Source organism: Pongo pygmaeus, chromosome 7 (assembly GCF_028885625.2).
Source record: "Pongo pygmaeus isolate AG05252 chromosome 7, NHGRI_mPonPyg2-v2.0_pri, whole genome shotgun sequence".
NCBI lineage: Eukaryota > Metazoa > Chordata > Mammalia > Primates > Hominidae > Pongo > Pongo pygmaeus.
The window spans coordinates 125,682,882-125,710,133 of record NC_072380.2 but is presented as its reverse complement, the minus strand read 5'-3'; the positions used below and the strand labels follow the sequence as shown (position 1 = coordinate 125,710,133).

The window sequence follows — 27,252 nt, the reverse complement described above, 5'->3', positions numbered from 1 at the left end:
CAGATTTTTTGTTCTACAGCTTCCTCACCTATCTTAGTATTCATGGAATTGAATAAAGTTAGGGCCTTACTCTGAATCAGGCTTTGGCTGAAGGGAATATGGTGGTTGGTTTGATCTTATAGCCAAACCACTACAACTTTCTCCATATCAGCAAAAAAGATTGTTTTGCTTTCTTACAATTTGTTTGTTCCCTGGAGTAGCATTTGTGATTTCCTTCAATAATTTTTCCTTTGCATTCACAACTTGGCTAATTTGGCATAAGAGATCTATCTTGGCTCTCAACATGCTTTTCTCACTCAGGTTAATAATTTCTAGCTTTTGATTGAAAGTGAGAGACATGTGACTCTTCCTTTCACTTGAACACTTAGAGGCCATTGTATATTTATTAATTTTCACACTTTCAGTATTGTGTCTCAGGGATAGAGATGTTCAAGGATGGAATGAAAGACAAGGGAATGGTTGATTGGTAGAGAAGTCAGAACAAACACAACATTTACTGATTAAGTTCACCATCTTGCATGGGCACAGTTTGTGACACCCAAAAACAATTAGAATAGTAACATCAAAATTCATTGTTTATACGTCACCATAACAGAAATAATAATGAAAAATTTGACATATTATGAGAATTATTAAAATGTGACACAGAGAGATGAAGTGACAATATGTTATTGGAAAAATGCCACTTGCCCAATGCAGCATTGTCACAAACCTTCAATCTGTAAAACAACAGCAACAACAAACCCCACAATATCTGCAAAGCACAATAAACAAAAATGCAAAAAAATGAGGTATGCCTGTAATACTATGCAAACTGTGCATTTAATCTTGATTAAAATTTGGTATTTGAATCTACACATATTATATCTAATATATAAACATAGATTTTTCTGAAGCATGTTTCTAGATAAAAGGAACCCAGATCTATAAGATCCATTTTTTATAAGAGAATTCATCTAAAGGATAGATCCTGGAAATAAGTGATAAGTGTGAAATCACAATAGAGTTACAGAATAGGGTATGTGGGTTTTATGGTGTGTGGTTAAGAGTAAAAGGGGAGAAGGAAAGGAAATAAAGCTTACTATAGCCAATTATCTCCTTTGCTTTGTAAATACTTTGTAATATCTTGCTTCTGAAAAGTGGACTGCCTAACACAATAGATTTGTAATGCTATTTTTTAAACCATGCAGAATTCTGTGTCCTGATGTCCAGTGACTTTTGACTACCTAATCAATAGCACAGTCAGGCATCTATGACAAGGAAACACCACCTGGTCTGTGTAAACATCTGTATACTCCACATACATGACTTGCACAGTATGGAAAATTAATGCATTTAACGTCATTCCATAAGTGAATTAATTTAGTTCCTAAAATATTTTTTCAACTTTTAGTACCCCGCACAACATAACAGAAAGTTTTGTATTTTATTTTTTGACTATTTTTGAATATGCTAGTTTTTCTTGGGACTATAAAATGCATTCTTGTTCAGACATGAGGCAATAAACAATATAAATGACTTAGAATAAATTTCATTGCATGTTACTGATATGACAAAGCATGAAAATGGGAGAATGTTTGCTGGGCAGTTTTAAGAAATTCTGGATGAAAACATTTTAAAACTACGAGAAGAGTATATGGTTACAAAAGAGCAATTCAGAGTAATTATTGGACAGTGTAATTTCCTCCATCCCCAGGCATTTTTGCTTGCTAGTGTTCAGAACACACTTTGAGAAACTTTGTAATAGGATAGTACTTAATTAGCATAATTAATTATCTACAGTTTGAAATGTGCTTATGGATTCTTATAATTTAGAATATAGATTATATAATATAAACAAGGTGAAAGCAGTGAGACATGTCATAGAAAGAGTTACACCAAGTGCTTTTCATATTCAGAAAACAAAAATATAAATTTTTAGCCAGGGGAATTGAAGAAGACGTTTGAAGGAGATAGAATTTTAGATGGGTCTTGAATAAGAAAAGAACTAAAACATTTAATAATAATATAAATTGAAATATTGACATAAGTTATAAAAAGTATAAAAATTCAAAGGGACTGAAAGTTAGGGCATGTGCCCAAATAACTTCTCTTCATTTATTTTCTTGACACATAAAAGACAGTATACACTCACTATGCATCAATCATTATGCTAAGTATCAGGGATATAACAGCCCTGTTAAAGAAAATGTAAAATAATAGGAAACATAGAAAACTTATCACTAAGTAAAGTAATAAATGGCTAATCATGAATTTTGTGGTCAGAGCAAGATAGTTTCCTAGAGATGCCTGGTACTTGTCCAACCAAAAACAAAGGACCAAAACAATGAATAGAGAACTACATTCCAACTAGAGTGAATGAAGAGTATGCTGGATACTTCACCACAAGGAAGTGGTGAAATCTCTGTGAAGCACAGAAACCCAGAATGGAAGTTTAGAAAGGAAATGAAGCACCTATCTCTGCCACTCTGTTCCCCCTGCTGGGATGAGCTTGGGGATGGGAGAGACTTCTTTTTGTGAGAAAAAGTTAAGCTGGGGGCCACCAGCAGTCCCCATTCCTGACATACACATCTACAGTTCTTGCTGCAAGAAAGGCCCACAGTCCTCACTGCCTCTGAATGTAGTTTGGAAAGCTTCCTGGAGTTAACATGGCTGCATTGCTCCAGAGTGAGGAGCCTATGTGCACCCTCTACCCCTGTGACCCAGGGTGCTATAGCACATCACTATCTTGATGGTACCAGACCCATAGCTGTAGTGCCTCCTATTATGGGAGCCAATAGTCATTGTTTATCCATCGTGATGTGCTGCGGACATTCCACTACACTCACACAGATGGCTGCGGTAACAAAAACCTGGCTACTTGGAGCCTAGGTTCAGCAGAACAGCTGTGACTCCAGTATCTGAGACTATGCTATGCCCTGCTCCAATGGAACAGGCAGTCATACAGAGTGGGAAAGCTGACCTTGGGCTTGTCCTGACTCCCCAGAAAATCACCACAGAGCTGGCTTACCTATCACGCCCATGTGTGCCTGACAACTCAACATTCATCCCAGTGGTGGCTCCACCCCCCTGCCAACCCACTCCAGAACCAGCCAACTCATGTATGTGAGCATTTGCCCGGACCACCAGTTAGCCTTGTGGTGGTCCTACTGCAAGGTATTCCCACCCTAGATAATTCACTACATCTGTATGCTCCTGGACCAATATAGCTGGCCTAGTGGAGGTCCTGGACTCCAGCAAGCCCACCCTACTGCCAGCCAACCTATCACACTCAAGTATGCCTAGTCTGAAACTATCATGGTGGCCATTATTACCATAAATTTTTGCAGTACAGAGCACTGACACACTCATAGACATTGCTGATGCAAATTACAGGTGAAGAAATTGCACATAAACCACACTCCTGTTTCCACCCAGAATCAAAGCTAAAACACCCTACCAAACCACACCCTAAGATGCATATACATGAAAATGTTTCACTTTACCAGAACTACCACATAAAATCAGAAAGGTGACTCTTCTACCAGATGCACAGATACATGCATAGGGAAAGAAGAAAAGTGAAAAAGCAAAGAAATGTGAGCCTTCCAAAGGAACACAAAAGACTTCAGTAGCAGACACTAAAGAAAGGGAATTTATGAAGTGTCTGAAAAAGATCTAGACATTTCAGCCTTAAAAAAAGAAATAATATATTTTTCAGGAACATGGAGGGAACTGGAGACAGTTATCTCAAGTGAAACAACTCAGAGACAGAAAGACAAACACCGCATGTCTCATTTATAAATGGGAGCTAAATAGTGTTTACACATGGAGGTAGAGTGTGGAATGATAGAAAATGGATGCTTGGAAAGGTCAGGGGATGGCAGAGGGGTGGATGATGAGAAATTACTTGATAGGTACAATGTACATTACTCCAGTGATGGATACACTAAAGGCTCTGACTTTACCACTGATGAAAAAATTGGCAATGGACCAGAACAGATAACCTTCAAAAGAAGAAAAGTGGCCAACAGGTGTGTGAAAAAAATGTTCAACATCACTAGTAGTCCAGAAAATGTAAATCAGTACCACAATGAGATATCACTTCACTTTAGTCAGAATGGCTACTATCAAAAAGACAAAAGAGGCGTTAGCAAAGATGTGGAGAAAAAGGTACCCTTCTACAGTGTTGACAAGAATATATATTAGTAAAACCATTATTGAAAATAGTATGTATGTTCCTCAAAAATTTAAAAATAGAACTACCATGTGATCCAGCAATACTACTACCAGGTAAATATCCAAAGGAAGTGAAGTTAATACGTTGAAGAAATATCTGAACTCCTATTTTTATTGCTTCACTATTCACAATAGTCAAGTAATGGGCTCTAAGTGTCCAATGATGTATGAACGGATTAAGAAAATGTGATCACACACACACACACACACACACACACACACACACACACACAACACTCAGTGGAATACTATTCGGCCTTAAGAAAGAAACAAATTTTGTCATTTGGAACAACATGGGTAAACCTCAAGGAAAATATGTTAAGATAAATAAGTCAGAAACAGAAAGATAAATATCAAATGTTCTCACCCATATTCAGAATCTAAAAACGATGGTCTCATACAAGTAGCAAATAGCACAGTGGTTACCAGAGACTAAGGAAGGTGGTGAGTTGATAGGAGAGGCTAGTCAATGGGTATAAATTTATAGCTAGAAAGGCAGAATAAGTACCAGTGTCCTATTGCACTGTAGGGTAACTATAGTCAACGAAAAAGATATTGTATATCTCAAAATAGCTAGAAGAGAGGATTTTGAATTTCCTACTACAAAGAAATCATAAATGTTTGAGGTGATGGATATGCTAATTACTCTGATTTGATCATTACACAATGTATATATGTACTGAAACAGCACATTGTACCCCATAAGTATATGTGCAATTACTATGTGTCTATTAAACATAAAAAATTAAGATATGACAAGAACATGTGCAGGTGGTCTGTGAGGACAGAGAAGGAGATTGGGCACCTCTCTTAACCATGGAACTTTGTCTGGTTTTCCTGAGAAAGATTTAGAGTAAATCAATAAATGTAAAGGAAGGATATTTATTTCAACCTCAAAGCGAAGTATATGCAAAGTTCCAGGGATAAGATGAAAGAATAAAATTTGAACAACTAATAGCAGCTCAACATAGGGCCATAATCTAACAAGGTGATAAAGAACATTCATGAAGATTCATGATGGATACATCTTATCTAAGTGCTAGAGAAGGAAGGAGGTCAAAACTGGTTTAAAAGCAAGAGAGTGAGAAAGCACGGGAGCATGCTTGAGAGAAGGAGAGAGAGAGACAAGTAAATTAGAGGAAAGTGGGAGAATTGTGGAAAAGAGAGATACAAAGTCATGGAGGTAATGATGTGAAAAATCCTGTTTAAGATTTGACTCCACCTATGGATAATATAGATAGGCCATTACATTTGGATGATTTTAGGGAATTGGAAAGATTTTTTTAAAAAGTAGATGTCAGAGCAATCAAAAATGATAGCCGTTGATGAAACTACAAAATTTGAGAAAGTTTGAAAACCAGATATGGCTGAAGTGAGGACCTGACAATTTGTCTTGTAATAAAAGCGGTTTAACATTAAAAAAAAAAAGAATAAGCTCAGAATAGTTTTATGAACTTTATCAAAAAAGCTGTCATTCTCACAGTTTTCTTATGTTTAATTCTTAAAATCATGTTGTAAGGATTATAATTACATTCTCTAAAGGATTAATTACAATAGAAACATATAGGATTTTAAATATCAATTGATGATTTAATCATTATTATTTCTGCAGTAAATTGGAGAACTAAAAATTTTTTGCAAAGATTAATTATGTCAAGTTACTCTGTATTATTGTCAGTATTTCTTTCCTCATTAAACATGCAATGAAATTTGATGTCATTAATAATTTTTTAGCAATTCCATTACAATGTATTTATTACTCAAGCGATACGTCAAATTTTCTGGTACAAATAACTAGAGTAGTAGGGAACAAATGTATGACATTTATCATTACCATATTTTTCTTAATATAATTATCCTAAAATCCAGTTTAGTGGTTTAAGACATATAATCATGAGTATGGATATTTTTAGGGTGAAATGCAAAATATATTAAAACAATGGAAACTTTATTTCTAGAAGTTCTTTATCATGTTACTGGGTTTTTTGTTATTGTCGTTATATGTCATTTGCCACTATCTGAAATATATATTATTTATTTATTTGTTTGTATGTTTTATTTTTACTGTGTAAAACCATGATTTTTCTCTTGCTTACTATCATATTTCCAACCTTTACCATTGGCATTTGTCATATAGTTAATGTTTGGTAAATAACTGTTGAATAAATGCATACAATCTATTTCTTATTAAAAGATTATTCTCATTGACTTTGTGCTAGAATTTGCTTACTCTCAAATGACCACAGTGATTTGACACAGGGATAACAATAAGTTATATTTTAGAATATCTCCTTTAGTAATTATCTAAATTAAGTAGTTTAATGGAATCTTTCCAAGTGGCATATATTCTCAATCCCTCATTTCCTGGTTTTCCTGATAACATGTGAAATAAGGACAGAGATATAGAGATTTATTTGTGAGATTTCTCCATAAGCCGTAAACCAAGCCATATTGTTTAGAATGAGTGTAAGTAATGAACATTATTCAGTGACTATGATTTTCAAAGCCCATGTGACTCCCCTATAACCAATGACCTCTCCGGTGGCAGAGGGATGCTGTGGTGCAAGTGCTTTCTAGTTCAGTTTCTTGGCTTATCTAAGGTCTTGCCTCATATGCTGAAGCATTGAGGCTGTCAGGAATATTTCTTAGTTTCACCCTTGTTAAATTATCATTATTTGCTCCACCTCATGCACATTCTGCTTCTCCCTACTGCAGCTCTACTTTCTTCAGGTCCACTCTCTTAGATTACTGAAAGTAAATTCAAGTTGCAAACTGCAGTTACACAGTAGCTATTATTTGCCTTTACTGTACTCTATTACTGAAATTACCTTTCATGTCCCTGGAAAAGATGGAAAGTTTATCATTTTTATTGAACATTTTGTCTTTTTTCCTTTCTCACATTTCTTAATGTCCTTGTGCAGCTGATTCTCATGTACTGGGTCATCTCCAAATTCTGCTTTGGTGTATTACACACCTCCATGCATTGTAGTCTCATTACATCTGGAAATGTGTGCAGACTGTCAAAAATAATTTAAACTTTCCCTAATGGATATTCATGTTCATCGAAATAGAGAATTGAACAAAACCAAATTGTAAATCAAAATCTGGCATGAACTATGCTACTCAATTGAAAATATAATTGAAACAAATCCAAATAGTTTTTCACTGAGTTACTATTTTAATCAACTAGAGTAAACATAACCTGTATATTTTCTGAAAGTAATGAAAGCAAATTTTAAAACTTGAGTCTAAAATTATACAGTTATATTATATATTTTTATTAACTAAATTCAGATTGGAAAAAAATCAGTCAGCTCAACAAATAAACACATTCGTCCCTATGAAAAGAGAAAATAGATTTATAGGGAAACATTATGGAAAATGCACTGCAAACCAAGAATAAAAATGAGAAATATATAAAAATTATCCCAATGTTTTCATATTGGAATTCAACATTCTGTACACCAGTAGGCACAATAATACAATAAAGGTGATTTTACATTTTAATGGGCCGGTGGTCATCCACTAAAAGTGATGGCTAGCTCCCACACATCTTAGGAAAGTTGGGTTTTCAGGGATAAAGATGAAGAGTATTGGTTAGAAGGTCCTTGCATCCCTGTACCTACACCTTAACACTGATTACATATACAAGGACAGATTTTCCATCCTCCTTCTACTCTTCCCCTAGCATGACTAATTGCCAAGAGGTGAGAGAATATTTGTAATTCCTCTTGACACTCCCACCCCACAAACATAGTATAATACATCAGCTGTTTATTTTGCCTTCTGAAGAAGAAAAGTGTGAGCTTTGAAGAATAGGAAATATATACTTGTTAGTAAGAAACCTTAATCTGAAACTCTTATTATTAATAACTTGTTATTAAGAAACCTTAATCTGAAACTCTTCCTAACTATGTAATAGCCTTGCTTTGGAGACTCTTTTACTTTGGCTTTATAGCAAACACTTAAAATTTAAATGGTTAGGTATATGGTAGAAGTATAATACAGCAGTATTTTTCTATTTCATGATGTCAGAAAAACTGCTTTGCTGGAAATCTTCAAAAAATTATAAAGCAAGAGGTACTTTATATATTAATCATGACCAATATCTGGAGCATAGTTCCCATGTTTTAAGATACTTGTTTTGAGTATATTATAAATAGTATTCTTGCAACCAAATATGTGAAGACTACATATCCAACTATATTAGTTTGGATATATACAATCTGTTTTCTGCCTCTCCATTGGAGCAGGCCTCTAATACATTATAGAATGATATGTTCTAATGAAAGCTAGTCATGAACATTTATAAGATTATGAAATTACATAAAAACAATGCTTGTTCTATGAAAATAAATTGTGAAATTTGCCATCCAGTGAGAAATACTGAAAAAACAGTAAGTGGATAGGAGGGAGTATAAGAAAATAACTGTACAGTCTCACTCTGGAAATAAGGATATCAATTTATTTGATGTCTTTCGATTTTGTAACTTTATTGTATCAATACATTTATGAGAAGCACGTTGACTAGCACCATCAGCTTAATATGTTATGTTTATTATTAACAATAAGAATACTATATATTAATAAATAATAAATAAGATATAATAAACAATATATAACATATTAATAAATGATAAACTACATAATGCTAATAAACAATACCATAAATAAATTATTGGTGTAGTAAATAAATTTGGATGAATCAAAAATCATGTGCACTAAAAGTTTTACAGTTGATTGTATTAATATACACAACCTGATTGGAACAGCAGGTGTTTGGAATTGCAGTATTCTGTGATTGACTTTTCTATGCGTAAAAGAACTATTTCATTTGTGCTTAAAAAGTTGACAGTGCAAAGTCATGCATATAGGTAGACATTTGTTTGGTCCCAATTTTGTGAAAACGTTTACTGCTGAAAAGCTTTTTAAATTTTTTTGTTGTTGTCTTTTGTAATTCAGGTTATCTGGAATGAATATACCACCACCAATTATCAGCAACAAAAACTGGCTCAGACTGCATTTTGTTACAGACAGCAATCATCGATACCGTGGATTTAGTGCTCCCTATCAAGGTATATTTATGGAATACCTCTGCCTCTTTTGATATGTAAAATAATTTTGGTGTACACAAGTACGTTTTGTGATAGAAAAATATCTTTAGCATTTAGAAATTGGAATTTGTATTGGGAAAAAAAATGGTCATTCTGTTGCTGAGGCAATAATGTGATCATAACTAAATTACAGTATTAAAGTTAGTTGATTTTATAGCATAATGTTCAGAATAATGAATATTATGATTTCTAAAAGGTAGTATGTAACAGATGCAATATTTTGCTTTAATAAAGTGCTTCAGCAATTGGATATACTATCTGAAGTTGTACTGCAAATCACTGCAGAAAACCTTCAGTTGCATGTACGCTCTTCCTCAATCGAAACTCACCTCCATATACAGCGTGTTTGTTACTGCTAGTTTAATTAACCTTGGTAGGAGTTTTATCTACCAATTGTGTTAACATAAATAATTTTCAGTACATAGGATATAATATTTGATACATTAACTTGAAAAACTCTTTGGAACAAGATTATTATGAAGATGGAGTACTAATGAAAATGTAGCTTCTACAATGTTCTGTAATACTATGTGAGCTTAGTGTACTTTATCTTCAGACTACTTATGTAAATAATTCATTTCATTCTCAGTAGTATATCAGCTACTTTTCAGGGAATAGTAAGGATTGCCACAGTCACATTCTTCCATTTATCTGTGTTTTTTGTTTTTTTAATGCTTTCCCCTTTAGTAGTCTTCAGTCCTAAGCACTTTGAAAATTTAATATGATGACTTTAGGAAGCTTACATTTAGTACTCAAAATGGCATTAAATCATATATTGTGTTTTGGAATACAAAATTCAACAATTAATTTGTATTTTGAAAACCAGTAACCTCTCTGAAGCTATTCTATCAATAAGATTTCTCTCGAAAACTGCAACAGCTTGATGTGATTTGTAATTTGACTTTCATAATAATGCACTGAGTATCACTGTAATAAAAATTCTTAGGAAAGTGACTTAAAATCAAGATTTTAGACAAAGTCCACTGTAGAAAATCTGCAATAATGATCATTTCTAAAGTAGTTAATTGGAATGGAAACATAAATGCAAATATGCTTTTAAAACTATGCAATGCATTAACATGTATCATAATAGAAAATATTAGCCATCACAAAACACTAAATCTTAGAGTTCAAAAATAAACTTTCACAGAAAAATTTATTTTCATATATTTTATTAAAAATAGCTGTTTAGGCATGGTAACTTGAATCTTAAACAGTTTAAGCCAATGTCACTTTTAAATTTGCAAAAATATTTTATCCAGTTCCCAATTTCAATTTCTAAAAGTTTGTGTACTTTAGAGGACTATTTTATTGAAAATAAGATATTGTGAAGCTTCTTTATCTCTAGGTTGACCCTTTTACTTGTGGAGTTTTTCATCCACCTAACTCTATGGCTCTGATTCCTTTCTACAATTAGTTAAGGCCAATGGCATGGCAGAAATTCAAACATTGATCCTCTCCGATTCCTGTGATCTTTTCTACTAGATTCATGGAATCTTCTGGTCAAATGGCTTCTATTATTTTTCTAAACAGAAATAAAGTAGCATATGTTTTATATTTATATGTAGAAACTGGAGCAAAAAATAGATCTCCTACTTCAAATATTAAACGATATTTCATTTGTTTTGTGCAATATGATTTCATGGAGCTGGTACCTTCAGATAGGGTTGTTTTGCACTATAAGACAATGGCACAAAGCTACCAGTCGATTTGTATACTTCCTTATAAATTTCAGCATGCTACTCATTGGTCTTTAATTGACTTTTGCAGTATTTTTAAGATTGGAATTGTGGTTTTCAAGCATTATGTGTTTTCGGCACTGAAAAGTAGCATCACTGTAGTAAAATACAAAAGATATGTTTTATGAGGTACAACTTATTTCTATTTGCTGCAGGAAAAGGGACTCAAAAGAGGGATGGGATTTATATCGATATAACACAGAGGAAATGCAGTGGTTAAGAAAATTGAAGCTTTGATTTTATAATAAGGTTAAGGGAAAGTTTTATTATAAAAATTTGCCTTTGCATATTATTCTTTTAAAACTTTCCTAATTTAGGCTTGCTTTTTCTGATTGCGTTATCTTAAAATAATATTGTACCTCAACAGCATACATTCAATTGAGAAGTAAATCTTGAAATCATAATGAAGAAATTTAAATTAAATATATATATGTACTAAGATAACTTAAATGGCTGCAAAATCGTAATTCTGACATGCCAAAATGCATGCCCTATCATGAAATGGTAACGATGCTTTTTACATTGTTCCATGCTACTATTTCATTTTAGTGGTGTCTACATTAAAACTAATTCAAGATTGAAAATTTTGTGTAATATATTATACAAAAGTCAAAACTAAGTCTCCATGCAGCTCAGTTTCTAAATAACTCATGTATTTACCGAGTACTCAGTGAGTATTATTGATTTACTCATAATTATTTAGTATTTTAAGGAATCTGCAGGTTTCCAAAGACTGAATATTTTACTCATAACGTTTCTATTTAATCTCTATCCTTTATTAAATACCATGAAAATTAATTGCAAACTACTAGTGAGTTCATTGAATGCCATTAGCTATTTTTTATAGTGTGTTCCATAATTGATGGAGTAGGTACATAGACACACACTGCTGTGCTTTCCCAAATATAACCACCTTTAAGTTATGTTATATGCTGGCTTCCTGAATGCTTTAGATATTATAATTTTAAATAGGATTAAGTAGAGACTGAGAATAGCATGCTAAAAAGCATAGTTCTATATCAATTCAAAAGTACTAAAAATGTGGTTTAAATAGAAAGCCTTTAATACATAAAATACATTCTTACTCTGAGCTCTTGTATTGAATGTGCCCACTCCGATTTAAAATAAAACATCTTTTGCCTTCCTAGTTTACCTATAATAGAAATCTCTTACTTGAATACTTTATTACTATCTCTTCTTTGATTAAAAAAAAGTTATTTAGTTTTTAACTCTGCCCCCACAAATTCACTTCAATATTATGTCATTATGTTTGTCTTTATTTTAAACTATTGTTCCTCCATTCAAGTTCCATTAACCCTCTATTAATGAGAACTTGGATTATGCTACTTCTCACATAAATAGTAAACCTTTTCTTTAATTGTGGTGTTTGGAAGTCCTCTTACTTATTTTTTGAAAACTCTATATTATTGTCACTTGGTCATTAGTATAAACTAAACTCTATTCTTTTCCATTTCCATGAATACATTGTCATATTTACTTATTTTTTAAATTGGAAGGGGAGTTTTAGATGGCACTCAATTGTCCAAGAAAGAAAATCTTACCTATAGAAGATTTTAATTAAAAGTATTTTTATTACATAAGACTCAATAATTCAAGTATGAAATAGCTCATTTTTAAAATTATTCAACATTCAACATTTCTCTTTCGATTTGCAATCATAAATACCATAGCTGTAGGCATTCATATAACTATATTTATCATGTAAGTTTAGGCATTGCAGTATTTAATCAATTTTAAATATGTAAATACCTGAGTAATTTTATATTCTTGATTCAAGCTTCTAAATTCCTTAAATTTTAATCACAATTTGATTTTTATATTTTCTTCCAAAATTTTTTGTATGTGATTCTTCTTATGCAGGCAAATATTTTACAAAAATTTATTTTTCATGAAATAAAGATATATTAATAGCAACACACTATTTAAAAGTTATGAAAGATAATGATATTTTACATAGATTCTCAAATAGGCTATGATCATTTTGGGATCAACTGGGCATCTTTTATTGAAAGAAAAGCATATTTATTGGACAGAACTTCCAAACCGTATCGAAAATGCTCTTTCATATACCTTAATTACACAGAGACTTCTGGCATTTTAGATGCCCATTGTTTCAGTCAAAAACAAATAACTTTGGCATAGTTAGTCCATTTTTTATATTTGGGAAGTTTTTTACATAAATGCCTGTGTACAGTTACTGAACAAAGGTAAATAAGATTTTGGGGGATGCAGCATAGTATATTAAGTAAAGAATAGGATCAGAAGCTTAGAGTTGAATCATAAAGATACTAATTGCTGAGTTCTCTGAGCATTGGTTTTTCTCTTATCAAACAGAGTCACAGTAGCCAGACATATTATTGTTTTGTAAATTAAAAGGTATTAAGACTTCTTCTTTTTTTGACTCTTCAATCTTTATTTAGATACTCAACACACATGTGCATGAGCACGTGTACACACACACGTACAGACACAGAGTACAAATTAAGTCATTAATTTCCCACTACCTAGAAAGACCTTCATATTTCTTTGAGCCTTAAGACTGAGATCAGATGTCTCTGAAGCATTCCCTGACTCCTTCCCTTGGGGGTAGTTAAGCTTTCATAATGTATTGTAATATTTCAGGACTTCATAAAACTTTGCTTTGTGTGATGGGCTTATGAGACGCCCTGAAAATGATGTTGATTAAGTATCTTTGTATTCATTTACAGGATGGTTGGTTGTTATTTTCTGCCACCCACAACCAGTCATCCCTTTTTTATTTTTTCTTGATTAAGGGCATCTCATTTTCTTCTGGGAGAATTGTCCCTCTTCCATTGTGTGTGCAATCTTGGTGGGGCTGCCAATCAGCCCCACCAAGGGGTAGGCATATGAGGCATGATGGCCAATTGGACTAAAATGAAACTGTTTACCTGTTTAAGCAGAAGGGGATTTATTACAGAGAATGGAGTCTCCACTAATTATTTGCAGAACAAATAATTGTTATATAACAAATAACAGTCTGCAAAGAGAACTGTTAACATCAGAAAGCCGAGGAAGTGGGAACCATGGTGCCAACTTCTGATTGTTGCTGTAACCACTGGTACCAGAAATATGAACGTTAGCTGTGACTAACATGTTAGAAACCATGGCCACAATTGTTGGCTCCATAGCCACGACATGCCTGCTGGGACTGCACCAACAAAATGGATGACCCATGCCATCCTCTCAATATCTGATAAGTGACTAGCTACTGGGATTTCAGCTAAAGCTGTTGCAGAAAAATCCACAACCTTGCAATCTATGTTCTGCACCAGAAATTGCAGAAGTAACATAAATGTGGCCTCCACCTCACTTCTGCCTTTCTGACCTCACACAAACACATATGACTAGCTGAATATTTTTAAGTACCTTCTGGAACACTGTCTGCAAACTATACTATGGAATATAGTGTTTAGCTTTCTAGCCTTAACAATGACTGAAGGGGCTCTAGAATGAGGGCAGAATGGATACTGAATATCAATCCATCACATAAACAATGGACTCGCTCCCCAGGCTCTTGAGCCCAGTGGTTAAAGAGCAGAAGAAAAATAGTTGGAGCCAGTGGATCCTTCAGTTTCCTGAAGATTAGCTATCTAGATCCTCCAAACACCCTGGTTCCTGTCCTTTTAGGTTTCTGCTTTTGTAGAGTTCCCTTTGGTTCTGGAAGCCCCCACCATGACCTTATAATTATTTCCCTTTTACCTGTAGTCAGATTTGAGTTTTGATATTTGTAATTAAACCACCTCAATGAATAGCCATACCACCCTTAACTCGCCTGATCTCATTTGTTCTCTAAAGATTTCTTATAGTATAAGTAAGACATTAAGTAAATAAAGAGTCTTCACTGGAAAGAGATAATAACATATGGAACAGATGAGAAAGCACACATTCTAACTATGAAAAATGAATAGTTTAAATATTGTGATGAAACATAAAATTTGAATCCAGGAGCTACAGTTAAAAAGATAAAACACTAGGCTTTATATTTCTCACTATCACAAATGAGGATGCCCACGTTTCTCAAGGGAAAAACACTTTTTCTTGGAACTGATTTTTAAAATAGGCTAGTTTGTAAGTAAAACTGAGAAACAATATTTTTTTCTATAACAGATTTTCTGAAATCATAAATATAGTCCAGGCTTAAAAATAGAGCACAGGATCAAAGCAAATTTCTGTAAAGAGAGATAGTATTCTAATCTTTGCTTTCACTAATATGTTTAATGATATATTTTTTCTATCTTTGTTTTTCTTTCTTGTTGTACCTTCACCATATCCATTGTTAATAAAATACAGGGAATCATATATCCCACCATTCTAGTCATGAACCCCTACTCTAATGTTATAACTCTCAATATGAGTTGTATTTATGATTCTAAGGATAGGGTGGAGGAGTGTGACATGAAAAGAGAAGACCAATAACTTTTGGTTCAAACAATTTAGATGTACTCTATTATCAAAGGGATGTTGGACATTGTATTAGTCTGTTCCCACACTGCTATAAAGGACCACCAGAGACTGGATGATCTATAAAGAAAAGAGATTTCATTGACTCACGGTTCTGCATGGATGGGGAGGCCTCAGGAAACTTACACTCATGGTAGAAGGGGAAGCAAGCATGTTTTACATGATGGCAGGCATGAGAGAGCATGTGTGAGTGCCGAAAAAATTACCATTTACAAAACCATCAGCTCTCCTGAGAATTCACTCACTATCAACAGAACAGCATGGGGGAAACTGCCTTCATAATCCAATCACTTCCCTCTCTTAACACATCAGGATTACAGGTCTTTCCCTCAACACATGGGGATTACAATTTAAGATGAGATTTGAGTGGGGACACACAGCCAAGCCATATTAGATATAGATGAGTAGATTACTTTTATGGTAAAGATTGTAGATGGAACTTTGTTGGTATAGTTCCAGAAATATTCAATAAATATATATATATATATATATATATTTTCATAGTAGAGTAGGTTTTAATTTTTACTGAGTATATGCTATGGGAAAATTTATAAATAATATATTTAAATTATTATCTCAAAACCTGCTTTCATACATAGGCCAACTGCATTATTTTAAGCTTATGAAGTAAGAGAGCTACTTTTATTTGCTGAGTTTTAAGAGAACAGAATTTTGAGTTTTGTTGGTATGTAGTATTTGAGAATAATCTCTAATCTTGCACTTTTTTCTTTGTATTTGATTTTGACATTATTATCATCTTTCTTCAAGTTTCCTTCAATGCTAAATAAATACTTTCACTTGGAAATTCTTTTTTAAAACAATTTTTGTTGTGAAGCAAAAACATATAAAATTATTTTACTTCTTGCTTTATGGACCTGACAGTCTATGAGACTTATCTTCTTTTTAGTACAATGTCTACAGAAACAGCAAAAATAATCAAGCATTAATAATCAAAATGATCTATCTAAATAATCATTGGTCTGTCTAAAGCAATTATTAAAAACTTTCTGATAGCATTTATTCTATGATACAAATGAATATTTTACAGTCATACCAGTATAAGATTTAAGGCCTTTTATTAAATTAATCAAGAATGATTTTAAATTATATGTTTTCCTATTTTATAAAATTCATTAATTTAATTTAAAATCTAAGTCAATAATACTGGGAAAGTTTATAAACGTAAAGGAGTTTTAGTTATTGCAATATTGAAAATGAAAGTTTGACTACATTTTTAACAAAATAATTCTAATCCTTAGATTTGCCAATCTTTTTATATACCTCCTATCTCAAAATTCTGTTCATTAGTTTTATGTGTATTTGAGAGAAAAGTGGCTAAATATTGTTTTACTTCAAATTTCCCTGAAATAAAAATTTTGCTGTGAAACATACCCTAGTAAGGTGAGCAAACTATTCTACATTGGAAACACAATGCTAGTGACACTTTTTTGCTGAACTCTAGTCCAGTATAACAATTTCTAGTAAAACATTTTATCTTTCTTAACATTTTAAAATTCATGAATTAAAAATTAATCCATATAACTGTATTTAGAATTGGGGTACAGTTTTAATACATAAAATAAGGTTTTAGAATTAAAGTATAATTTTAGGAGTCATGTTATTTCCTTTATCTTTTTCATCTGTTTTATAATCCTTTTTTCTGATTAGGAGTTAACAATATGTATTAATGTTGAGACTGCCAGAATTATTAGAGGACATCATTCATGAGAAAAGAGTAGTTGTAGAAACATTAAATTCAGATTCTGATAAAAAGAATCACTTAAAATCAGAAAATAATAAGCTTTGAGTCAAAGTACAGCAGGAAAGTATAAAGAAAAGAAGAATGTACTTAATAAATCATCACAGAATTTAGGATTTTGAAGATTAGAGAATCCCTTATACAATTTTTTTCTAGGGAGTTGGATTAATCTTCATAGCATTGATACTGGAGTGACTCTGGTTTATAATTAAAGAGAAAATATCATGGATTCTTACTTACAAATCCCAAAACTTTAATGCTTACCTTTGCAATTTTAAGACAGTGTTCAATACATGTAAATATGGGTTTGTTTGTATATTTATTTATTCTTTATTGGAGTACTTATAAAGTCAAAGACAAATTATAATAGCCTCATGTTATGATCTCATGGAATTTGTAAAAATCCACATACAACTTAGCAAATGATTTTGATTTCAATTACTATCTTTAAATGTACCAGCTACAATAAATAGGAGATAATCTGTCAATAACTAGTTATAATATGGACAATATTTTCTAAAATTTAAACTAGGTTCAAATGTAGTACTTGGTAATTATAAAACTGATAAAATGATAGATCATTTTGCATAACTATTTTGTTTGGTTCCCACATTCCTGCTGATAAGAGAATAAACTTAAAATTTGCCAATCTCTTCTAGAATAAAAGTCAGCTTTCTTGGGATAAATGTTCAAACTTTCAGGGCTTATATCACCTCCTCCTTCCCTTTTCAAGAAAGCTTCTAGATAAAATTGATAGCCCATGAATCTTAAAAGTGATGGGATGCACCCAACTAGTGAATATTAGATAGTTTCACTAGAGGCTTCACTTCCTTGTAACTGAAAATTTTTGAGGGATCTACTTCTAGTGTGCACATGGTGGGCGGTCCACCTTGTACTCCAAGACACCTTTTCTGAGTCTTAATATAAGTGCTTATTTTTCATTTTGTTAATTTAAAACAACCACTTAATTACAGGTATCTATGTAATATTATAATAAAAAGATCCCCATTAAACTATGTCAAACATTTAACAGACAAATATATTACAAATTAATCATGTGAGATATCAGCAGAGTCTATTCATTGCTACTGTATGTATACTAGTGAAACAAATAATAATACCATCTGCTATTACAGGTTTATTTAACCTTTTATTAGTTCAGGTACTACCGGCTGTTATTGAAAAACTCAAGAAGGAATCTGTAGTTATAAAACAGCTTGAGGTGAAAGAATTATAAGACCCTTATTGGGAAAGGTAATAATTTCATAATACTCAGTGCATGTTTGTTGAAAAAGTTCAAATCAAAACATCATATTATTGAACTAACAAGAACATAACCTTATTTCATTGGATAATATCCTCCTTCCCTACAGAAAATATAGCAATTACTGTTTAGATTTTTCATAACTAACATGAGACTCCAGATTTTGTGGTCATGTACTCTGTCACATTTCCAAGTGAACACAATTTTTCTAGTTTTTCAACGTGACAAGGGCTTTTTTTCAAAGCAGATGTTTTAGTAGCAGGAAATGGCCATAGAAGCTAAGATTGGAAAATAGAGTGAAATAGAGATTCCCAGGAATTAATTTTTCTTCATACAAGTATTGTTCTGGAAAGAGCACTGGATTAGAAGTTAGTAAATATGAATACTGACTTCAGTCTGTGAACTTGAATAGATTACTTAGTATCTCAGGACTGTGAGTTGTTTCTAGGTCCAAAATTCTTGTACTTAATCTACTACTCCCAATGTCAGTAACATAAAAGTTGTTCTCATGGTAGCAAGGCTTCACAGTAATATGAAGTATCCCCATTTATCATTCCTGTGGAGAGCTTTGGTATCCCTCACCTTCTGATTAACCTCCACATGGTTCTAGACTCCTTTGCACAGCACCAGCGAAAAAGGATATAACACACATATATAAATATTTAATTTTTCTTGTAGCCATGTAAAAGTTTAAGAAATAGGCAAAAATAATTTTAATTATATTTAACCAATATGGCCAAAATATTAACATTTCAACATTATAATTTTTAATTATAATATAATTAAAAATAAAATATTACTAATATATTTTACATTTTATTTTTCATATTAAGTCTTGAAATTCTAGGGCATTATACTTAATAGCACATCTCATATTGAACATTGATTTTTTTCTACGGGAATAGTTTATTATTTTATAGACTAGAAGAAAACTTATAATTAATATAATAAATAGTTTGTTAGCAATTATGATTTACTTCAGTATCACTGTAATTATTGCTCTCTTATAAAATATTCAAACAAATACATGTAATTTTATATCAATATATAGTACTAGAAAGATTTTAGTATCAATATATAGTACTAGAAAGATGCATGTTCCCAAATCTTCACTACAATACAGCTACATCTTATATGATGCAACAGTTAAAATAAAATGTAGCCTATAAAATAATAAAGTTGTGTGTAATGAAAAGTATTTTTCACTACCTGTTTCTAAATTAAAATTAAGATTAATTATAATTAAATGAAATTAAAAATTCAGTTTCTCAGTTATACTAGCTAATTTCAAATGATTAAAACCTACAAGTGGCTGGAGGCTACCATATTGGTTATAGATAAGGTGAGCAGCCATTCTTATGGCAGCTAAGCTAGTGCTAGCCAATTATAAGAAAATAGGAAATTAGTTCAAAAATCACATAAATACACTGAGAGAACATGATAAAGTGTCATTTTTCTTCATTGCTCCTCAGCTTTTGTTATTGTTCACTCTTTATGATTTATTGTCTATGAGTATTGTATTTCCTGGACTGCCTTATTTCAGAACTTTAGAAGCCATAATTCACATAAAATTGTGATTTCCTCCACCACTGTGCAATTTAAAAGGAGTATATAAAATAAGGGAATTCAACAAAATTCTGACTGTTAATAATTTAAAAAATACTCCTTTGAAAGCTAATTTCTCTTTTTTTTTCTTTTTTTGGTACTCCTAAATGCATACTTACTGTCAGACAAGTAGCACAGGTCTTTTCCCCACCAAAAAGGTACTGAGAAGGTATTGAGATATTTAAGAAATGGAATGAATATTTCTCATTTCTTTATATATAATTTTACATAGGGGGTTAATAGTGTCCTCTAATACTATCTAGCATAGGTCTAATTTTATACATTCCATTATGTTACGTTTTCCCCAGAAGGATATTAATTCTTTGAGTTAGAAAATGCAGCAACTGTATGCAAAAAGAAAAATGTCACAAATGCATATGAGATTTTAGTTATAACCTTAGATATCTTCTAGTTTTTCCAGTTAGGTATACTGACAAATTCAAATAAATCATTTCAGCTTGATGGAAGAAAAACACCCTCAACAGAAACATTCGCTAGGATTAAAACTCGGTTAGGTTCTATGACCACACTAAATTAATACAAATTACTAAAGTACCACAAACTTGGGTGGCTTACACAACAGAAATATATATCTTACAGTTCTTGAGGATAGAAGTCTGAGACCAAGGTGTCAGTAGGTTTTGTTTCTTTTGAGACCTTTCTCTTTGGCTTGAAGATGACTGTCTTCTTGCTGTGCCTTCACATAGTCTTTCTTCTGCACACATATATTTCTAGTGTCTTGCTCTGTATGTCCAAACTTCCTCTTCTTAGAAACACACTAATTATATTGGATTAGGCTTCCCTCTAAAGACCTCATTTTAAACTTAATCACCTCTTTACAGTCATTTGTCTAAGTATGGTCACATTCTGAAGCACTGAGAGTCAGATATTCAACATATAAATTTTAAGGAGAGCAATTCAGCCTGTAACAACTAGAAATACAGTTTCAACTTTATAATTAAAATTCCAAGCCCTAGAGAGTAATCAAAACACTAAATATGATTCAAGGTCAAATTTTTCTTTACAGTCTCCCTTCCTGGGCCTTGTCATCCAGAGGAAGCCTATATAAGGAAAGAAGAGGGACAAGATTAACTGTTCTTGTCTCTCCCTCTTTGTATTTTACTCCTTTTTCCAAATTTCTTACTTGCCACTGTTTCAGGTCTTTCTTGGATCTAGCTGAGGTAGGGTGGAGAAGATATAAAAGGACTGACCCAGGCCTGAGATCTAAGATGGCTACATGTTCTCTGGTCCTGACATTTAAGCTAACTTTGTCATGGGATGTCCAAGGCCTTTTAAGTGATTGAAGCTGGGCCTTTCTCTTCTGGGATTCCTTATTCCAGATGGATGCATCTAAATGGACACTTGCTCGAATTGGTCCCTTGCCCCTCCATATCCCAGTCTCCTTCTGCTAAGGTAGTTCTACCTCTCAGAGGGCCTGGTTGGATAGACCCCAAATGACCTCATTTTATCTGTATCCCATGATCCTCCTTGATAAAACAGGTAACATATTATTGCCCCGAGAAGCACAAAAAGACCAGGCTTATCCCAACACAGGTGCTCTCTTTTCTCTCACTCTCCAGATTTCCTTGACTGGTGGCTTATTTCTGTATGAGTTTGATTAGAATTTTTTCAGACATGGACACCAGTCCTTTTTGTGTGCCAACTGCAAAAAATACATCCTATAGCTGGGCAAGCCCATTAAAGCCTGCCCTACTAGGCTGGTGCTAAAAGGTATCACTCTTCCACTACTTTTTCAGAAAGGCTGTTAGAAGGGTCCTCACCAATCTACAAGGGCTCTCTGAAATGAAATATTTTCACCAATCTTCTTTTATCTCTGTTCTTCTTTTAAACTCTTGCTGTGCCTGAAGAGTCCAAAAGTCTGTCAACTTGAAATAAACACACATAGAGACAAATCTTCAAGAGTAAAGAGCTTGTTTGGGAAGAAACAAAGTGATAGGATTGCAATCCATGACGTATGCACAAACTGAAATAGCCTCTGTCATCTCTGGAGAACAAAGAAAGGGATTTATTAGGGATTTATTGGGAAGAGAGGATGTTATGCAAGTTGTTTTGAAGGAAAGTTCATTGGCGAGTGTCAGTGGGTGCTAGATAAAACTTGTAATCTTGAAGTTATGGTTAGGCCCTTGCAGTTTTTAACTTGCCTTGTGAGACACTTTTGAAACAGGCAACTGTTGTTGTTTAAGGCAACTGTTGTTGTTTAAGTGGCTAGCTGTCCTTGTGTGACTCATGTAGTAAGCTGCAGTTTGGAAAAATTTTTTGTGATAAATCTTTTATCAGGCAAATCATATATAAAAAACCAACAAGGAATAGATAATATGAAATTAATGAATGGTTGAGAATTACTGCAGGGTAGGATGAACCAGAGATAAATAAAAAGCCTACACACTTCAAATTTGTTTATTATTTTTTAAAAATAAGAGAAATTAAGAGAGGCACTAACATGAAGCTGATAGTCTAAATATATGAATTGGAATCCTATTTATATTATATAAAAATTGCCAAATATCTTTGAATCTTAATTTACTCATAATGAAAATGAGGAGGATGGATTACATTGTCATTATATTCCTTTTCAGTTATTTTTTTAATCTTGAGTGATTTCCTTTCTCTTTTAAATGGTACGTGAGTGACTCTCAAAGAATTACTTACAGATGACAAAACATTTGAGAGTATATTTTGATTTTATATGTTTTTAAAGTCATAGATATAATTATTAGAACTAATGTTTAGGACAGCTATTTTGCAGCTCTGATTCTAAATAAGAATCAAATACTTTTGATTCTATATGGCCTTAATTTAAATTACATAGTTTACATATTTTGAATATGTCAACATGTAAAATATTTCTGTCCTAAGATGACATTTTTCGTTTCTGTATTTATTTTTACAAAAATCCTAGGTCATCTAAACCATGGTTATACAGCCATTGTTATTTGTTGATTGTGTGATGTGGTAGTTAAAACCATGACTGAGAAAATGAATGATTTGTCCTTCCTTCTAGGTTTACAAAATGACTCAGTAGTAGTTTTTGATTTGGGTTTATTTTAGTCATCCTCTCTCTCTCCCTGTTTCTCTGTCTCTCTCTACATATCACTTGACACGCACACTATACATATGTGTGTGTGTATATATATATACACACACACATATATGATATATATATCACTTGGAATATGCATTATATACATATATATCTCTTGAGATTTGGTATATATATGACTTGATATATAACATTTAATGCATATACAATGATAGTACAATTTAAATAAAATTACTTATCCATAGAAATACAAGCAGCGCACAAATTAGGTGATACCATTATTTTTAGAAGTACATTATAATTTTATCATTAAATTACATAAATTCTGAATAAAATTTACTAAACATTTCAACCATAAATAAATAATTTATTTATACTTTAATTAGCAAGTTTAAAAGTTACCTGATTCATTTATCTGCTTTCCATAAAATTCTGCATCAGAAGTGCTAAAAGTAGTTCTTCCACAGACTTCAATTTTTAACTTTTTTCATTGTGTTAGACTATTGATTCCACAGCTATAAAATCACCTTGGAAAAAAGACACTCCCTAAATCTTGTGCTCAATGCTCTGAAATGGAATCATCTTCCTACAACCACTGATTAAAGTCAAAGAAGGTCAGGGAATCTTTTGTTATGACAATCTTATTTTGCAAGTAAAGGATACAACATTTTAAGCCTGCTCTACATTGTTCAGTAACTCTTCTTTTCTCTCATGTGTTTTCTTTGGATGTTGAATGCTTTAGTATACCTTTGTGTGTAGATGACCTTGCAATACTCATATCTTCCAGTGAGAATTCTTCCTATATAATTTATAATGTATTTTCATGCTACATTTTTTTGTATTCTTTGGCTAAACAACTTAATAGCTCTGCATAGTGTATTCCCATTTAATTAAATAATAAGTAGGGCTGTGGGCCAAAATCAATCTGAATCTAAATGGGACAAATTTGTTTTTTCCTACAAGAAGATTGTAGTCCTTAATATTTTGTTTCTAAAGAATAACTTGTTTTAAAACTACTCACAGTTCTACGTTTTTCACTTAATAGAAAACTTTACGAAAAAGGTCTATGGCTGAGGAACTCTTGAATCAAGATGGTATCATGAAAGCCTCCCCAAAAAGTAGCATTCCTTTCTAAATAAATTTTATCATTATAATTTATTTCTGACAGTAGTTTTTACTGTTCACTTTTTTGGGGGGAATTGTTTCAATATATGTTAGAAAAATAAATGTTTTTTTTTTTAATCCGGTAAGGCCAATGTATTCACAGAAGTAATAGAGATACATTGACAAAGCTATACCTGTATGACATATATTTGATTTGTATATTGATGAAACAGATAATCTCTTGTGCAGTGTAAGTTGAAGATAGTAGCAATGCTGGTTTCTATAGCATAGTAGAATCATGTTTCTGCAATCTCATTCCCTGGAATCAAATCCCAGTTTTTAACTTAATCCAAAGTTATGCTTTTTCTTCATCTCCTTTTCTAAAAGCATCTCGCTAAAAAATTCAGATTTCTGAATTTCTTCCTCTGCCTCTCTCAAAACCTCCCTTCTGTATTCCATCTACTCAGAGCCTATTTTGGTTCCTATTAAACCATAAAATATTGCTACTAAGATATTATTACTATTATTCTAATAGCTTATTTGCATTTCCAGATAAAATAGACATTATCCTTATTTTAAGTTAGGAGACTAGCAAAAACACATTTATCAAAAATATTACAGAGAAAATCCTAACATGGAAAGTATTTGCTAAAATATAGGTTATTCAGATTTTTATAGGGTGAGAAATAAATGATCAATATTTTGAAGAACAAAAATTGAAGGAAAAATAAGCAAACAACAAATAAGAAAAATTAGTAACTGAAACACTAGTTATTTATTTATGTATTTATTTATTTTTTGAGTTGGAGTTTTGCTCTGGTTGCCCAGGCTGAAGTGCAATGGTGTGATCTTGGCTCACTGCAACCTCTGCCGCCTGGGTTCAAGTGATTCTTCTGCCTCAGCCTCCCAAGTAGCTGGAATTATAGGCATGCGCCACCACACCCAGCTAATTTTGTATTGTTTTTAGTAGAAATGGGGTTTCACCATATTGATCAGGCCTGTCTCGAACTCCTGACCTCAGGTGATCCACCTGCCTCGGCCTCCTAAAGTGCTGGGATTACAGACGTGAACCACCGTACCCGACCAACACTAGTTAATTATATTGTGACTAAAAATAAACATATGTTCTAAATGTCCACTGTCTCTCACATTGTAATTTATAAACTCATGTATTTATTTAACTGTTTTGAGAACTTGAAATCTATAAAAACACGAAGGTCAACTGTGTTAGATATCAGGTGATAAAAACATGATCCTTAGTAAAACATGTTGACAGGAAAGTTTGTATCTCTTTATAACAAATGTCAAAAAACACGAGAAAGAGGATGTGTAACATGTGATAAAGTTATAACCTAGTCACATTGTCTTTCTTCAGCCCTTGAGACAAAACTGATAAACTAGCAAGTTGAGTCTTTATATGACTCTAAATTCTTACCTCCAGTTTTCACATCAAGACAGTGAAGGCACGTTCAACATGATACTTGAGCAAATAGAGACATTTAAGTCCAAGTGATTATTTCAAAGTTTATTTTTAATTGAAGCTAATTGCATCATTAAAGGAAGACTCAGTTCTGATTCCACATTTTCTCCTTTCTAAGAATGAGCATTTATTTATTTTTGTTTTTACTAAAGACATTTTTTTGAAAACCATAGTTTAGCACAAGTGATCAAAAATAATAAATTCCTTAGGATAAAGCATAAAATAATTTAAATAAAATTTCTGAGTGCTGGAATTTTTATAAGATTTCTTATTATGAGTGCATACTTTGGAAAAAGGACACCTAAGTTCAAAGTTTGTTTTTACATTTTAGCTGCTCCGGGAGTCTCATAAACTTGCAAAGAGCTATTGTGTTAAATGAAATTCTATATGAGGAAATTTGCACATTGTCTCACACAATAAAAGTGCTAAAAACCAAAAGTCAGCTTTCATATTATCAATTTCTATTCAAACAGCTGTTACAACTTCTACAAGCCAGCTAAGATATATTGTCTTATAGTTATTTGTAGGTCTCTCTCTTATTAATGAAGTTCCTTAAGAGACCACTCTTAATGAAGTTCTTTAAGAAATCACTCCCTCAGTCCCACTGTGACCTGCCCAGAGTAGTCATTCATCCATCCATACATTTATTCAACAAAAGTTTACTAACAATGTACTATGTACTTTGCTAAGGGACAGGATGGTAAAAGAGAAGGGCAAGTTCTTCCAATAGGTTCTTAGATACTGTGGCTTTAAGTAAAATGACTTACAGCAGGTCCTCTAATAACGTCATTTTGTTAAAACGTTGATGAGGAAAAAAATGATATTGTTATCCATCAGTTTCCGTGAATCTATTAATGATGTTAAGTGAGGACTTCCTGTATATACATATAGTGTGTGTGTGTGAGTACATATTAAACAGACCAAAGAAAGGAATCTTACATTTGAAAACCTGCTATAAAGGAAAAAAGTGGAAGGGGCTGGAATAGAAAATAATACAGGGGATGTAGGACCTAGATTAGGCAGATAGCCAGGGAACATATTATCATAATGAAGTGGTGTAAAAGATGAGAATAAGCTTGGCATGAGAAGATTAGAGTTGAGGCAGTGCCAGGACAGCAACATTGAAGAGAAGAGGCTAATCGGAATAAACAAAGGCCCTGCAGAGGAAAAAGTTTAACAAGTTTGAAGAATCTGAAAATGCCCATGTGGCTAAAACATAGCAGGATTAAGTGAGAGTTATCCGAAATAAGGTTGTAGAACCTTGTCCTCAGGCCATGATAAGGAAGACACAGAAGAGTTTTAAGCAGGAGAGAGGGAAAATATGTTTAAGCTTTGAGAAATTGTTTTTTGTTTTTCATTTCTGGAAAATATACTATAGTGTGACAAAAATGAAAGTAGGAAACAG

At 32.6% G+C, this 27,252-nt stretch overlaps 1 protein-coding gene across 1 annotated transcript in view; it reads left to right on the top strand.

Annotated features, from left to right (window-relative positions):
- The window catches only part of CSMD3 (CUB and Sushi multiple domains 3), a 1,221,229-nt gene that overhangs the window by 401,444 nt on the left and 792,533 nt on the right, over positions 1-27,252 (top strand). The window contains exon 6 of the mRNA XM_054498903.2: positions 9,181-9,293. Within this exon, the coding sequence (XP_054354878.2) occupies positions 9,181-9,293 (113 nt within the window). The remainder of the gene's footprint in view (positions 1-9,180; positions 9,294-27,252) is intronic.